Source organism: Scyliorhinus canicula, chromosome 9 (genome assembly GCF_902713615.1).
Source record: "Scyliorhinus canicula chromosome 9, sScyCan1.1, whole genome shotgun sequence".
Classification (NCBI taxonomy): domain Eukaryota; kingdom Metazoa; phylum Chordata; class Chondrichthyes; order Carcharhiniformes; family Scyliorhinidae; genus Scyliorhinus; species Scyliorhinus canicula.
This window is the reverse complement of record NC_052154.1, coordinates 39,548,501-39,562,791: the sequence shown is the minus strand read 5'-3', so window position 1 is coordinate 39,562,791 and position 14,291 is coordinate 39,548,501. Positions and strand designations below refer to the sequence as shown.

At 49.0% G+C, this 14,291-nt stretch overlaps 1 protein-coding gene across 4 annotated transcripts in view; it reads right to left on the bottom strand.

Annotated features, from left to right (window-relative positions):
* ankrd27 (ankyrin repeat domain 27 (VPS9 domain)) overlaps positions 1-14,291 on the bottom strand; it is a 100,596-nt gene that overhangs the window by 22,964 nt on the left and 63,341 nt on the right. For 3 of the 4 annotated variants that reach the window (XM_038806561.1, XM_038806558.1, XM_038806559.1), the window contains exons 22-23: positions 5,489-5,605; positions 4,707-4,904 (exon numbers count right to left, since the gene is read on the bottom strand). In XM_038806561.1, the coding sequence (XP_038662489.1) occupies positions 4,707-4,904; positions 5,489-5,605 (315 nt within the window). The remainder of the gene's footprint in view (positions 1-4,706; positions 4,905-5,488; positions 5,606-14,291) is intronic. The other variant, XM_038806560.1, reaches the window with a different exon arrangement.

The window sequence follows — 14,291 nt, the reverse complement described above, 5'->3', positions numbered from 1 at the left end:
GGTCTGGCACATACAGGGCTAATGTGGCACTGAGTACAGTATTACCCATGCCGTAATGTAAGAAGGCAAATGACCCAGAACCAGGGTTAGTCTAGAAATGAACAGAGATGCGTAAAGATCTAGGGTGGAGTCAGATCATGCCTTACCCTCTGCTCTATGTACTTATATAGTTAAGAGTGGTTAATAAAGACTTGCTGTTAATCTACTCAAGACTATGGCATCCAAGGCAGGACTGTGTCTGGTTCAAAAACCCTCATCCCCACAAGAATGCTGGAAAACTAAGAAAAGGACACGTCAATGAATTCTGAACTGAAATAAACTCCCAACTGAAGCTACAGGTGCAGAGAAAATTCACTGGAAGGAAAAAGCTCCAGAGATGGAAGAGCGTGGAAGCAAAAAGATAGAAGGGTTTACCTCAGCAGAAGACTCCATTGAATTGCCCTTGGAAGTCCAGTTTCAGGAAACAGCTCACAGCCTGCAAGGCTGAGATAATTGCTTAAATTCCAGGATAGCCAGTCCTGAGAAACCCCCATCAGGAGGCGCCTTTTGAAAGAAACCAGTTGTTACCCCTGACTCAGGAATCTTAACAGGTGGCTCCAGAGTTCAGCAAAGAAAAATATATATATTTTGTTCACTTTGGGTACCATGAGACTGTCTGATTTGCTGAACAGCAAGCCTGTGGTTCTTTTCTACAAGTCCCAACTCACAAAGTTTTACCACTGATTAATATAAGTTGGCAGTCAACCGACCCACGAAGCCATGGCGGACTCTTCTTGTTCAGGCAGGAGTTGTTGCTGATATTTGGAAAGAACAACAAAAACTGGAATGCATGGGACAGTCCATTAGAACAGAACAGTACAGCACAGTACAGGCCCTTCAGCCCACGATGTTGTGCCGACCATTTATCCTAATCTAAGATCAACCTAACCTACACCCCTTCAATTTACTGCTGTTCATGTGCCTGTCCAAGAGTCGCCTAAATGTCCCTAATGACTCTGACTCCACCACCTTCGCTGGCAGTGCATTCCACGCCCCCACCATTCTCTGTGTAAAGAACCGACCTCTGACATCTCCCCTATAACTTCCTCCATTCACCTTAAAATTATGTCCCCTCGTGACAGCCATTTCTGCCCTGGGGAAAAGTCTCTGGCTATCCTCTCTATCTCATCACCTTGTACACCTCTATCAAGTCACCTCTCTGCCTTCTTCACTTCAGTGAGAAAAGCCCTACCTCCCTCAACTTTTCTTCATAAGACATGCCCTCCTGTCTAGGCAGCATCCTGCTAAATCTCCTGTGCACCCTCTCCAAAGCAGCCACATCCTTCCTATAATGAGGCAACCAGAACTGGACACAATATTCCAAATGTGGTCTAACCAGGGTTTTATAAAGCTGCAGCAAAACCTCATGCCTCTTAAACTCAATCCCCCCCGTTAATGAAAGCCAACACACCATATGCCCTCTTAACAACCCTATCAACCTGGGTGGCAACTTTGAGGGATCCATGTACATGGACCCCAAGATGCCTCTGTTCCTCCACACTTCCAAGAATTCTGCCTTTAACCCTGTACAGCAGTGAACGGAAATGCCACCTTGGATGACTGTAAAAGCTTAACTTTTAAAAGCTGTACCCACAATTTGAAAAATCTTCAAAATGAATCACAATACAACACTTCCAGCTCCGAAAGGATTCATTCATGGCGCAGACCAGTCTCAGAGTCCTTGAAGGAAAAGATCTTTAAGATACAGCATTGCAGGGCGGCATGGTGGAGCAGTGGTTACCACGGCTGCCTCACGGCGTTAAGGACTAGGGTTCGATCCCGGCTCTGGATCACTGTCCTTGTGGAATTCTTTGAAGATGCAACCACGACAGTTGACAAGAGGGAGCCAGTCGATGTGGTATATTTGGACTTTCAGAAGGCGTTTGACAAAGTCCAGCACAAGAGATTATTGTGCAAAATTAAAGCACATAGGATTGGGGAAATGTAGAGAGGTGGATAGAAAACTGGTTGGCAGAGAGGAAACAAAAGAGTAGGGATTAATGGGTCCTTTTCAAATTGGCAGGCAGTAACTAGTGGGGTACTACAGGAATCGGTGCTGGGACCCCAGGTATCCACAATATATATTAATGATTTGGTTGAGGGAACAAAATGTAACATCTTGAAGTTTGCAGATGATACCAAGTTAGGTGGGAGGGTGAATTGAGACGAGGATGCAAGGATCCTTCAGCATGATCTGGACAGGTTAGGTGAGTGGGCAAATCAATGGTAGATGCAGTATAAGTTGGATAAGTGTGAGGTTATTCACTTTGGAAGCAAAAACAGTAAGGCAGATTACTACCAAAGTTGTAAATTGGGGGAGGGGAGTGTGCAGCGGTACCTGGGTGTCCTTGTGCACCAGTCGCTGAAGGTAAGCATGCAGGTGCAGCAGGCGGTAAAGAATGCTGATGGTTTGTTGGCCTTCATTGCAAGAGGTTTCGAGTATAGGTCTCCTTCTCTGAGAAAGGATATTCTTACTCTCGACAGGGTGTAGCGAAGGTTTACCAGACTGATTCCAGGAGTGGTGGGACTGTCATATGAGGAGAGATTGACTAGGTTGGGATTGTTCTTGCTGGAGTTCAGAATAATGAGGAGGGCAGGGAAGATGTTACCAATGATGGGTGTGTCCAGAACCAGGGGTCACAGACTAAGGATTCAGAGTAAACCATTTTGGGTAGATATAAGGAAACATTTCTTCATCCAAGAGTGGTGATCCTATGGAATTCATTACCACAGGAAGTAATTGATGCTAAAACATTGAATATGTTCAAGAGGTGGCTAGATATTGCACTTGGGGATCAAAGGCTATGGAGAGAAAGCAGGATTAGTCTATTGAGTTGGATAATCAGCCATGATCGTGATGAACAACGGAGCAGGTTTGAAGGGCCAAAAAGCCTCCTCCTGCTCCTATCTTCTATGTATCTAAGTATCTATACTTACTGTATTTGCATGCTAAATTTGTGTTTCATATACAAGGACACCCAAATTCTCTCTGAACACCAACATTTACTAGTCTTTCATCATTTAACAAATATTTGGTTTTATCAACCTTCCTAACAAAGTGGATAATTTCACATTTTCTCACATTGTTTGCCATCTGCCAACTTCTTGCCCATCTATTTGTCTATAATTCCTTTGCCACCTCCTTACAACTTACTTCCTTTAGTTTTGTTTTTACTTTCCTACTTAACTTTCCAAGGGCAGTGAACGTGGATATTCCGTCGCCTTATTAAAGTCATTGGTCTAGACTGTAAATTGCCGAGGTCTAAGCACTGATCCTTGTTGCAGCAGGCCTGACAACGACGGGGTGGGGTAAGAACTACTTTTAACAATCGCCGCACATTAGAAGAAATTGTCAACCCTTACAAATCCTGTTCGATCTTCATCTATGACCCCAGGAAGATAGAGTTCCAACCTCCACGCCAACACCTTAGCTAATAATTTAGCGTCCAGATTAAGCAATGAGATAGGACGGTATAATCCACACTCCACGGGATCCTTATCCTTTTCAGTAGAAGGAAATTGGTGCCTGTCTAAGCACTGAGGGAATGACTTTGGTTCAGAATGGTCAAGTCGCAGGTCTAACATACAATTTAAATCTCCTCCCAGAATCAACTGCTATGTGTCCAGGTCTGGTAAAGGAGGCCAACAGCTCCCTTATAAATGCAACCATCATCCCAATTCGGGACATATACATTTACCAGTATCACGAGCTTGCCTGCCAGTGACCCAGTGACCATCACATACCCACCACCCTGATCCATCACCACCGTGTCCGCCAAACAACAGTCCCGTTTGTTAATAAAAATTGCCACCCACCGGGCCTTACTATCGAAACCCGAATGAAATACCTGGCTCAACCACCCCTTCCAGACACTGTTCTGGTCTCAACAAGGTGGAACCTTTCCAAGGGTTTTTAAAAGCAAGACGAATCGTGTAAAAGGGAAAGTTATCAGTTCAGTGATTTCAACTGGATTTCTGGAGGAACCTCTACAGCTCATCCTACTGGGAAAAACTAACAGTAACTTCTGGGATCCACGCATATCGTCAGTTTCAGGGGAATGATAACACCAAACACTGACAGTTTTGCCCTCAAAATTACTGCAAAATTCAAGCCAATGTAATGTTTTTAATAAAAATGCAGTATTATTGTAAGAGTTACGAACCACCTTCGCTACAAGGAGCAACATAGAAATTTGATTGTGTACATACAAAACAGTGAATCTGTCGTATGGGAGGGGCAGCAACTGCACAACCTGATCGTGCAGCTCTTTATATATTTTGATCCAAGTGTAGAAGTGATGGTTGATCAACTGTTTTGAAGTTTCTTTTCCCGTAGTGTATTCAAATGGATATACTGCTGCAAGAGACAGTGGATTGAATTGTAAAAAGTAAAATGGAAAGAGTAGGATGCCGGAAATGAAATGAAAATTAAACATTATGTCAGGGACTCCCTACATTGGGAGTTCCCACATTCCCAGCCTTTAGGGGCACTCAGTGTATAATCATCAAGGATAATTACCAAGCCAACACAGGTGAAGATAGAACTTGTACTTCAAGGTACAACCATTTTTAAAGTATTTTTTCTCACAACCGAAATGCCAGGAAACAGAAGCAAGGAATAAAATGCAATACTAAATATTAATAATGATGCTTTTCTCTTTTCTTACCTGGAGGTCATTGTGTTGGCATGCCAGGTGGAGCGGGGTTGCATTATGGGCATTTTTCAAATTGACATTAGCACCATGACGCAGTAGAAGTGAGACCAGGTCAAAGTGCCCATGTAGAGCAGCCACATGTAACGGGGTAAACCCATCTTGGTTGGCAGAATTCACACCCAAACCATTTAAAGTAATACTGGAAAATTTCTACGGAGATCAAATTAGCCATTAGTCTTTTACAATTAACATGGTGTACTACGTACCTCAACTGTAGAACAACGTAAGCGTGTATTATAGTCACTCTGCTGCTTTATTAAATCAGTGAATTTTACGTCAAAATTTTAAAAAATATCTACTGAGATTTATAGAGCAGACAAAATTATTAGAATACGTCAAGTTCCCCCTTTCAGGGGCAGCACGGTGATGCAGTGGATAGCACTGCTGCCTCACAGCGCCGAGGTCCCAGGTTCGATCCCGACTCTGGGTCACTGTCCGTGTGGAGTTTGCACATTCTCCCCGTGTTTGCTTGGGTTTCGCCCCCACAACCCAAAGATGTGCAGAGTAGGTGGGTTGGCCATGCTAAATTGCCCCTTAATTGGAAAAAGATAATGAATTGGGTACTCTAAATTTATTTTTAAAAAAGTTTCCCCCTTTCTAATCTTAATTTTAGGCATCCAAAAGTATCAAGCAAATTTAGCATAGAAGCTTGTTCCTCAAATTAAATATAAATATATTAAACACACATCTCAGTTAGTCTAAGCGATGGATGTTACAGAAAAAGGTAACCATACCTTTTGTGCTGGTTCACACTTTGGACACCGACACAAAGGATGACAGAATTCAGATTTCAAAACAAGTCCTTCCTCCTCCTCTGGCTCTTCATCCAACCATTCTAACAGATATCGTACCTATAACATAAAGAAAGTTATCTTCCAGGTGGAGGGAATGGAGTTAGAAGAGAATACTGCTGTGACAATACTTCCATTAGCAGTGTTTTCTCAGCAGCAAAAAGATAGTCACCCAAGCAGAATTCGATTGTTGTCAAAAATCACAGGAGGCCACCACTTAGTTTCTGAAAATATTGCTTGCTCCATTCTGCAGTTAATAAATGTGGAAAAGTACTACTGAACCATTGTAACCAAAAGAAAAAAAAAATATCGACTGCTCATTCTTTTTACAGATATTCCTGACACAGAAAGGTTGTTCAACCTACATGTTTAAATGGTCATTGTACATTTAAAAAAGTGCATAATTGTGTGAGGTATTTGGAGACTTTTCAGCATGAAAGTCACTATTTTATATTATAAACCTTCATTCTAAAGATGACACTTAAGTGTCTGAACTGTGACAAATCACAAAAAGAATGGAGGCTTCCCCAGAATCAGGGAGCACCCAGTCCCGTTTGATACTCTGATGCCATATTACCTGCGGACCACTCTATAATCCACTCAGCAGCAAAGGAGCCTGGATTCCAGAGTTCTAATTTCATTTTTTAATGATATTTTAAAAGCTGGTGGTAGAAAATTATTTTAAGGGTGGCACGGTGGCGCAGTGGTTAGCACCGACATCTACAGCGCTGCAGATCTGGGTTCGATCCTGGCCCTGGGTCCGTCCGTGTGGAGTTTGCACATTCTCCCAGTGGCTGCGTGGGTTTCACCCCCACAACCCAAAGATGTGCATGTAGGTGGATTGGCCATGCTAAATTGTCCCTTAATTATAAAAAAATAATTGGGTATTCCAAATTTATTTTAAAAAAAGTAAATAAATAATTTTAAGCATAAACCTTTAAATAAAAAAGGAACCGGATTGAGGAGAAACTATCCACCCGAGTCTGTCATCCTTTTCTTTTTTTTTTAAATAATCTTTATTGGAATTTTTTACAGAAAATATAAAAATATAACAACAAGTATAGCAACAAGCAGTAATATGCAACTAACAGCCCCATAACACCCACAATTCCCCCCATACCGTAACATCACATGTATCACACTCCCCCCACCCCCCACCCCCCCCCCCCCCCCCCAACAAGAGAACTTAACCATAAATTAAAATTAAATAAATCAAATTTAAATAAAATAAGCAAACATAATCAACGTCCCCCCCACCCGGGTTGCTGCTGCTACTGTCCCAGTACCCTATCGTTGAGCCAGAAAGTCGAGGAAAGGTTGCCACCGTTTAAAGAGCCCTTGCACCGATCCTCTCAGGGCGAATTTAACCTTCTCAAGCTTAATGAAGCCCGCCATGTCATTGATCCAGGTCTCCACGTTTGGGGGCCTCGCGTCCTTCCACTGTAGCAAAATCCTTCGCCGGGCTACTAGGGACGCAAAGGCCAGCACACCGGCCTCTTTCACCTCCTGCACTCCCGGCTCTACCCCAACCCCAAAGATCGCAAGTCCCCATCCTGGCTTGACCCTGGATCCCACCACCCTTGACACCGTCCTCGCCACCCCCTTCCAGAACTCCTCCAATGCCGGGCATGCCCAGAACATATGGGCATGGTTCGCTGGACTCCCCGAGCACCTGACACACCTATCTTCACCCCCAAAGAACCTACTCATCCTCGTCCCAGTCATGTGGGCCCTATGCAGCACCTTGAATTGGATGAGGCTAAGCCGCGCACACGAGGAAGAAGAATTTACCCTCTCCAGGGCATCAGCCCATGTCCCGTCTTCGATCTGTTCCCCCAGTTCCCCCTCCCACTTCGTTTTCAGCTCCTCTACTGACGCCTCTTCCACCTCCTGCATAAGCTTGTAGATATCGGATATCTTCCCCTCCCCGACCCAGACCCCCGAGAGCACCCTGTCACTCACCCCCCTCGCGGGGAGCGCAGGGAATCCCTCCACCTGCCGTCTAGCAAATGCCTTTACCTGCAGATATCTAAACATGTTTCCCGGGGGAAGCCCAAATTTCTCCTCCAAATCCCCCAGGCTCGCAAACCTCCCGTCGATAAACAGGTCCCTCAGCTGTCTAATGCCCGCTCTGTACCACCCCTGAAATCCCCCATCCATGTTCCCGGGACGAACCTATGGTTCCCCCTTAACGGAGCCTCCATTGAGCCCCCCACTTCTCCCCATGTCGCCTCCACTGCCCCCAAATCTTGAGGGTAGCCGCCACCACCGGACTCGTGGTATACCTCGTGGGAGGGAGCGGCCACGGCGCCGTTACCAGGGCCCCCAGGCTTGTATCCCCACAGGACGCTCTCTCCATCTGTTACCATGCTGCCCCCTCCCCCTCCATCACCCACTTACGCACCATCGACACGTTGGCCGCCCAGTAGTACCCAGAGAGGTTGGGCAACGCCAGCCCCCCTCCATCTCTACTCCGCTCCAAGAAGACCCTCTTCACCCTCGGGGTGCCATGCGCCCAAACAAATCCCATGATGCTGCTGGTCACCCTTTTAAAAAAGGCCCTAGGGATAAAGATGGGCAAGCACTGGAAGAGGAACAAGAACCTCGGGAGAACCGTCATTTTGACGGATTGCACTCTGCCCGCCAGCGATAGCGGCACCATGTCCCACCTTTTAAATTCCTCCTCAATCTGTTCCACTAGTCTGGTGAAGTTAAGCTTATGAAGAGCCCCCCAACTCCTGGCCACCTGCACCCCCAGGTACCTGAAACTCTTCACTGCCCTCCTGAAGGGGAGCCTCCCAATTCCCTCCTCCTGATTTCCCGGGTGCACTACAAATACCTCGCTCTTTCCTAAATTCAGCTTATAGCCCGAGAAGCCCCCAAATTCCGCTAACAGCTCCATCACCCCCGGCATTCCCCCCTCTGGGTCCGCCACATATAACAGCAGATCGTCCGCATACAGCGATACCCGGTGCTCCTCCCCACCCCGCATCAGACCCCTCCATCTCCCTGACTCCCTCAACGCCATGGCCAGCGGTTCAATCGCCAGTGCAAAGAGCAGGGGGGACAGGGGACACCCCTGCCTGGTCCCACGATAAAGCCCAAAATACTCCGATCTCCTTCCATTTGTGACTACACTCGCCATCAGCGCCGCGTAAAGCAGCCTCACCCATTTGATGAATCCCTCCCCAAATCCAAACCTCTCCAGCACCTCCCACAGGTACCCCCACTCAACTCTATCAAATGCTTTCTCTGCGTCCAGCGCCACCACTATCTCCGCCTCCCCCTCCACTGCCGGCATCATGATAACATTGAGCAGTCTCCGCACATTCGTGTTGAGCTGCCGCCCCTTGACAAATCCTGTCTGATCTTCATGAATTACCTCTGGCACACAATCCTCTATCCTGGTAGCCAGGATCTTCGCCAGCAACTTAGCGTGTACGTTAAGGAGCGAGATAGGCCTATATGATCCGCACTGCAAGGGGTCCTTATCCCGTTTTAGGATCAAAGAGATCAGTGCCCGCGACATCGTCGGGGGCAAAGCCCCCCCTCCCACGCCTCATTGAAAGTTCGCACCAGCAGGGGACCCACCAGGTCCGCATATTTTTTGTAAAATTCTGCCGGGAACCCGTCCGGCCCCGAGGCCTTACCTGACTGCATTTGCCCGATCCCCCTGACTAGCTCCTCCAACTCTATCGGCGCCCCCAGCCCCTCTACCAGCCTCTCTTGAACCCTTGGGAAACATAGCCTGTTCATGAAGCTCTCCATCCCCTCTCTCCCCCTCGGAGGTTCCGACCGGTACAATCCCTCGTAAAAGTCCCTAAAGACCCCGTTTACTTCTGTCCCCTTCTGCACTACATTTCCACCCCCATCCTTCACTCCCCCAATTTCCCTAGCCGCATCTCGCCGACGGAGCTGATGCGCCAACATCCTGCTCGCCTTCTCTCCATACTCATATACCGCGCCCTGCGCCCTCCTCCACTGTGTCTCCGCCTTTCTGGTGGTCAACAAGTCAAAATTGGCCTGCAACCTGCGCCGTTCTCCCAGCAACCCTTCCTCCGGTGCCTCCGCATATCTCCTGTCCATCTCCAGAAGCTCTCCCACCAGTCTCTCCCTCTCCTTCCTCTCCCTCCTTTCCCTGTGGGCCCGGATGGAGATCAGCTCCCCCGGATCACTGCTTTCAGAGCCTCCCAGACCATCCCCACCTGGACCTCCCCCGTATCATTGGTATCCAGATATCCCTCAATGCTTCTCCGAACCCTCTTACACACCTCCTCCGCCGCCAGCATCCCCACATCCAGGCGCCAGAGCGGGCGCTGGTCCCGTGCCTCCCCCATCTCCAGATCAACCCAGTGCGGGGCATGGTCCGAAATCGCTATGGCCGAATACTCGGCATCCTGCACCCTCAGGATCAATCCCCTGCTCAGGACAAAAAAGTCTATCCGGGAATAAACCCTATTGACGTGAGAGAAAAAGGAATACTCCCGCGCTCTCGGTCTCCCAAACCTCCAGGGATCCACCCCTCCCATCTGGTCCATGTATCCCCTCAGCACTTTGGCCGCCGCCGGTCTCCTACCCGTCCTTGAACTGGACCGGTCCAGTGTGGGATCCAGCACTGTGTTAAAATCTCCCCCCATGATCAGGCCCCCTGCCTCCAGGTCTGGGATGCGGCCCAACAATCGTCTCATGAAGCCAGCATCATCCCAATTAGGGGCATATACGTTCACCAGCACCACCTTCTCTCCCTGCAGCCTACCCCTCACCATGATATATCTGCCCTCCTTGTCCGACACCACCTCAGCCGCCTCAAACGCCACCCTCTTCCCCACTAGAATCGCCACCCCCCGGTTCTTCGCGTCCAATCCTGAATGATAAACCTGCCCCACCAACCCCTTCCTCAGACGGACCTGGTCCGCCACCTTCAGGTGGGTCTCCTGGAGCATAACCACGTCCGCCTTCAACCCCCTTAGATGGGAGAACACCCTGGTTCTCTTAACCGGCCCGTTCAGCCCCCTCACGTTCCAGGTAATCAGCCGGATCAGAGGGCAACCCGCCCCCCTCCCCCGCCGACTAGCCATAGCTTGGCAGATGTTCGCCCCAGGCCAGCACACCCCGCTCGACCCGTTCCCCATGGCGATAGCGCCTCTCCTCTTCCCCCCCGGCCCCCATCGGCTCCTTCCTAGTCGTTCCAGCAGCAACCCGGTATCTCTCTCTCTCTCTCCCTCCCCCCCCCCCCCCCCCCAAGGCTAGGACCCCTCCTAGCCGCGGCGCACCCTCCATGGTACTTCCGTGAGTCAGCTGACTTCTGCTGACCCCGGCAGCTCCCGCCAAAACCTATCCCCTCCCGGCTTGGGGTCATCCCCCTCTAGCCACACCTCCTTGGAATTGCTGCAGCGCGGGAAAAAAGACCCGTAGAGGCCCCGCCCCCACCACAAGCTCCACCCCCCTGCCCCGCAGCACGGGAAACCAGAGGAAAGCCCGCGCTTTCACACTGCCACACCCCACCCTTCTGATGCAGTTCCCCAAAATCCAGTTTCCCCTCAATCCCCAGCCCCGTACAGAAGAGAACATATAGAACACAAACCCCCAACACTCCCCACCTATCCCACAACCATGCCCAACAAACAAATCCACCCGTAACCAGAGCAAACAGAAAACCAGCATACATAACACACATGTCGAAGTTGAAAAAGTTGAAACAGTTGGAACAAAACAGTCACAGCGGAAACAACGCCGGCCAAAGTATGTCCCCAGGCCCTAGTTCGAGTCCAGCTTCTCCGCCTGTACAAAGGCCCACGCCTCCTCCGGGGACTCGAAGTAATGGTGCCGGTCCTTGTATGTCACCCACGAGCGCGCAGGCTGCAGCATTCCAAACCTCACCTGCTTAGCATGAAGCACCGCCTTCGTCCGGTTGAACCCAGCCCGCCGCTTAGCCACCTCCGCACTCCAGTCCTGGTAGATCCTCACTACCGAATTCTCCCATTTACTGCTCCTCTCTTTCTTGGCCCAGCGCAGCACACACTCCCGGTCACTGAATCGGTGGAACCGCACCAGCACCGCCCTCGGGGGCTCACCTGCCTTGGGCCTCCTGGCCATCACTCTGTGCGCTCCCTCGAGCTCCAGGGGCAAATGGAAGGACCCCGCTCCCATCAACGAGCTCAACATCGTGGTCACATACGCCGGGAGATCCGACCCCTCCAGCTCCACCGCCAGGCCCAGGATCCTCAGATTTTTTCGCCTCGTGCAAACGTCCAGCTCCTCCAAGCGGTCCTGCCACTTTTTATGAAGTGACTTGTGCAACTCCACTTTCCCCACGAGGACCACGGCCTCCTCCTCTCTTTCAACGGCCTGCCGCTGCAACTCCCGAATAGACTCCTCCTGTGCCGCCTGGGTCCCAAGCAGCTTGGTCGTAGTTGCATTCATGGAGTCCAGCAGCTCAGCCTTCAGCTCAGCAAAACAACGTAGGAGCGAGGCCTGTTGCTCCTGCGCCCACTTCCACCAGTCCTCGGGTGTTGCGCCGGCCGCCATTTTGTTTTTCTTCCCCCTTTTTTTGGGGGAGTTACTGCAGCCTTTTTCACCATATAGTGTGGGGCAAGTTCTTCCAGGCACCTTCCCCCACCGGGATGCGTAGAAACAGCGCCGTTTGGGGCCCTCAAAACGGCCCAAAAGTCCCTAAATAGCGGGAGCTGCCGAACGTGCGGCTTAGCTCCGCATAGCCGCAACCGGAAGTCGTCTGTCATCCTTTTCAATCACAAAAGTCAGAATGATCATTTTTTGAAAATCTTTTCATTGGCTTTTCTCTTATTTATAAGCAGTTCTTGCCCGCGCTGATTTACTTTATTGTACAAGAATTTATATCATTGTAAACGATGAGTCTTTTGAGATTTTTGTATCAAGTTGTGGAAATAATTAAAATTAGATAACTGTTCCGCAATCCATCACTGATAACCAAGAATAAATTAATATCTTAAAGATACCTGAATTGCAAAAGAACGAAAGATAAATAGAATATTGCTCACTCACATACCTTCCATTAAATTCACTAAATGATTGATTTTGGTACATCAAACACAGCCCAAGCTGTTACAGAAATAGAAGTAGGCCTTTTGGTTACCATGGTAGTAGTACCACCTTTAATCTCATTTTCTGCAGATTCGTCAAATCTCTAATAGCCTATTAGCCATTTTGATACCTTTTTGCACCTGAAATGTAGTTTTTAAAATTACTTATGCACTTGTTTGTTTACGTACATCTTAAAAAAATTTTTAAATTTATTTTTCAAATTTTTCCAACGGGCAATTTAGCGTCGTCAATCCACCTACCCCGCACATGTTTGTGCTGTAGGGGTGAGACCCACGCATACAAGGGGCGAATGTCCAACCTCCACACGGACAGTGACCCAGGATCGAACCCGGGTTCTCGGCGCCCTGAAGTAACAGTGCTAACCGCTGCGCCATCGTGCTGCCCGGTTTATCTACATCTTCTAGCATTAGCACTTCTCCATTTAAATTGAATTCTTGCCATTCTTTCACATAAATTACTTCACACATTTTAATAAAATATTTTAATTCAAATTTTAATCATCACACAACAGAACATTTCCAACTGAAATAACCCCTAAGCAACCCCACAAACTCACCCACCCCTCCCTCTTCCCCTGACCCTTTAGCTCTCCAAAATGTAATATAAACAGAACAATCTCTTGTCGAGCCCCTCACTCATCCCCCTCAATGCGAATTTCACCTTTTCCAAACGCAGGAACTTCATTAAATCCTCAAGCCACACCGAGGCAGAGGGTAGAGAAGCTGACCTTCACCCCAATAGGACCCACCTGCGAGCGATCAACGAGGCAAAGGCAAACATCTGTCCCTGCACTTGTCTGCAACTCTGGCAAATCCGACATCCTGAATATGGCTACCAGGAGATTGGGCTCCACATGCACGATCGCCAACATGGTGCTGAAGAACGAGCCCCAAAACGTCCCAGCTTCGGACAGGACCAGAATATATGCACATGATTGCCTCGGCCCCTCCTGCACCACAACACACACATCCTCCACCACTTCAAATAACCGACTCATCCTCGACTTAGTCAGGTTTGCCCGATGTACCACTTTTAACTGACCCAGCCTCAGCCTCAGCCTCGCAGAAGAAGTGAGGCATTCACCCTCCACAGCACCTCATAACAAAACCCCTCCTCCAGCTCCTTCGCCAACCCCTCCTCTCACTTGGCTCTGACCCCCTCCAGATGACCTGTCCTCCTGCAATATCCTCACATAAATCGGCGAGACAACACCACCCCACCTGCCCTGCAACACCTCCTCGAACACGAGGAGGGCAGTGCCACCGGGAAGCAGGCAGACCTGTTTTTATAAAATCAGGCATCTGCATATACCCGAATCCCTCCCCTCGGGGGACTCCATACTTCGTCTCCAGCTCCTCCAAAGTCACAAATTGACCTTCTAAAGACAGATCCTTCACCTCCGCCAGCCCTCATTCTCCCAACCCCAATACCTCATATCCATCCTCCCAGCCTCAAACCCATGATTGCCACGGATCTTCAACGTGGCCACCACCACCAGGCTTCCGCTATATCCCCCTACGGTAAACGGGAGTGGCGTCGATGTCAGCGCCCACAACCCCAACCCCTTACAGAAACCAGCATCCAACTTCACCCATGACATCTCCGGCTCCCTAATCCAACCCTGCACCTTCTCGATGTTCACTGCCCAATAATAAATGTAGCA